The sequence below is a fragment of the Rhopilema esculentum genome, chromosome 20 (assembly GCF_057945365.1).
Source record: "Rhopilema esculentum isolate cy_ngs chromosome 20, ASM5794536v1, whole genome shotgun sequence".
NCBI lineage: Eukaryota > Metazoa > Cnidaria > Scyphozoa > Rhizostomeae > Rhizostomatidae > Rhopilema > Rhopilema esculentum.
Genome location: NC_142834.1, coordinates 1,121,306 through 1,123,461, shown reverse-complemented (window position 1 = coordinate 1,123,461; position 2,156 = coordinate 1,121,306). Strand labels below are relative to the sequence as shown.

General features: G+C 38.2%; 1 protein-coding gene across 1 annotated transcript; it reads left to right on the top strand.

Moving 5' to 3' along the window:
- The first annotated feature begins 741 nt into the window (after positions 1-741).
- Positions 742-1,788, top strand: LOC148957770 (uncharacterized). The gene has a single exon (XM_089114704.1). The coding sequence runs from the start codon at positions 742-744 to the stop codon at positions 1,786-1,788; it is 1,047 nt and encodes a 348-aa protein (XP_088970830.1).
- Positions 1,789-2,156: the final 368 nt, after the last annotated feature.

The window sequence follows — 2,156 nt, the reverse complement described above, 5'->3', positions numbered from 1 at the left end:
GCTTCTGTTTACAGTTTAAACACAGTTTACAGCCTGGCCTGTTGCACATTCACCAAGACCATGTGCAACATACTGGCATCTCATCATGAATCAATAAGGTCATTGCAAGAAAATTTTGAAGAGTTGTTGGAGCTAATTTAGGGGACAATTAAAAATACGGCACAAATATAGACAATAAAAAGTTCTGTTGTATATAAATTTATGTGCCACTGTGATTCTGGCTACGTAGGACGCACCACCCAAAGAATGGAGGATAGGATAAAACAACATGTTCCATCCAACATTAGAAACAAAACCCATCCCCAAAGAGAACAGCCACCTTGGTCTTGCAAATCTAAAATTACAACTAAAACTTACGATTCTGCTATATGGCAGCATTTGCTGGAAAACCCAGATTGTGCAAAAAACTATAATGGCGACATGTTTCGGATTATTGGTAAGGCCTGATCGTCATTCCACCTAGCAGTTTTAGAATCTATCTACATAAGCACGAAAAAACCGCTACTGTGTAGACAAAAGGAGTTCGTTTACACTTTAGGACTCCAACGGTAACATTCTAATAGGCATGGGGCAATGATTGGTCAACCTTTACAGTAATGTGCTCGTGTTTCTGATTGGCTGAAAGCCGGCGTCCCTAGCTACTTGGTGGTTACGGGATTTGGCCTAAGTGCTCATAAACAAACAGCAATTAATTATTTCCATTTCAAGTAGATTTGCGTTGCGTTTTACATTATTATAGAGATGCCAAAGTACTGCTGTGTGTTTGGTTGCAACTCAGACTCAGAAATTAATCCCGACTTGTCGTTTCACGAATTTCCAAGTGACAAGAAGCTTTCGAAAGCTTGGGAGATCAGAATTCGTCATGCCGGGTTCGTTCCGAAAAAGTCGTCATTCGTGTGTGGCAAACATTTCGAAAGAACTGATTATTCTCAGCCAAGGTCTGAAACACCAGCCCAATTCCGAAGGCTTAGATTAAAGAGAACTGCGATCCCAAGCTTGAATTTAAGGGGAAATGAGGTTGATGAACGAGAACCAAAGCGCCAATCTAGAGCTGCTCAGAAAGCAAGAGGTGAACTTGAAGCCACCGTGTTTACAGGAGATATGGCCGGTGAGGGAGAAACATCCACAGACTTGGCTGAATATAGTAGCATGAGCAGCAGTGTTGATGTAACGATGCAATCATCCACTGAAGAATCCGTTTGCAATCTGGATCAGAACCTTGCCGGAGTAAAGGGTGATTTAAAAGAAGCCATGGCAGAAATTAAGGAACTCCAGGGCAAAGTTTTTTGTTATAAAAATTTGAATAATAAAGATATACAGAATTACACAACATTAACTAAGGTTGCTTTTGAAGAATTGAGTCAACTTTTGGCTCATTTCAAACCTTTGAACTATTGGTATGGAGTTGAAGTCAAATCTTTAAGTCACTCTGATCAACTTCTGGTTTGCCTGATGAAGCTCAAGCTTGATGTCCCACTCTTTGATTTGGCTAAAAGATTTGGAGTTAGCAGAACAACCATAACCAATATATTCTATACATATATTCATTTACTACATGAGATTATCTTTGTAAAATTGATGCAAAATGTTCCATCCCTTGCCAAGAATCAGTCAAGTATGCCTGATTCTTTTGGTGACTTTTCAAACTGCTGCATCATTTTAGACTGTACAGAGTTCAGTTTGTCAGCCCCAAGGAAGGACCTGGAAGCAGCAAATCTTGTATACCGTAACTACAAGCATAACTTGACAGCAAAATATCTCATTGGTGTTGTCCTAACGGGGCAATAACCTTTGTGAGTGAGGGATATCCCGGAAGCACCAGTGATAAAGTTGTCACCCAAGAATCTAATATTTTAAGCCATTTAAAGGTAAGGGGAAGAAGTCTCTATTTGTAACACCTAAACATGCATATAATATCAAATTTAAATTTTTTAACCAATTTGCAGTTTCTGCACAAAATCAACTGAAGTCCAGTTAGAATAGTTTCCTGTATTTGAATTTAAGTAAATGATGCACAACAAAATATATTTTTCCAAATGTATTTAGCGAATAATGCCAAATTGTTAATCCCCAAATGTAATATTTTGTTTCTAATCACTCAAAAATAAATAAAGTTGTAATGTTCTGAAAGCAGTCTTGAAATCTACTTTTGAGCT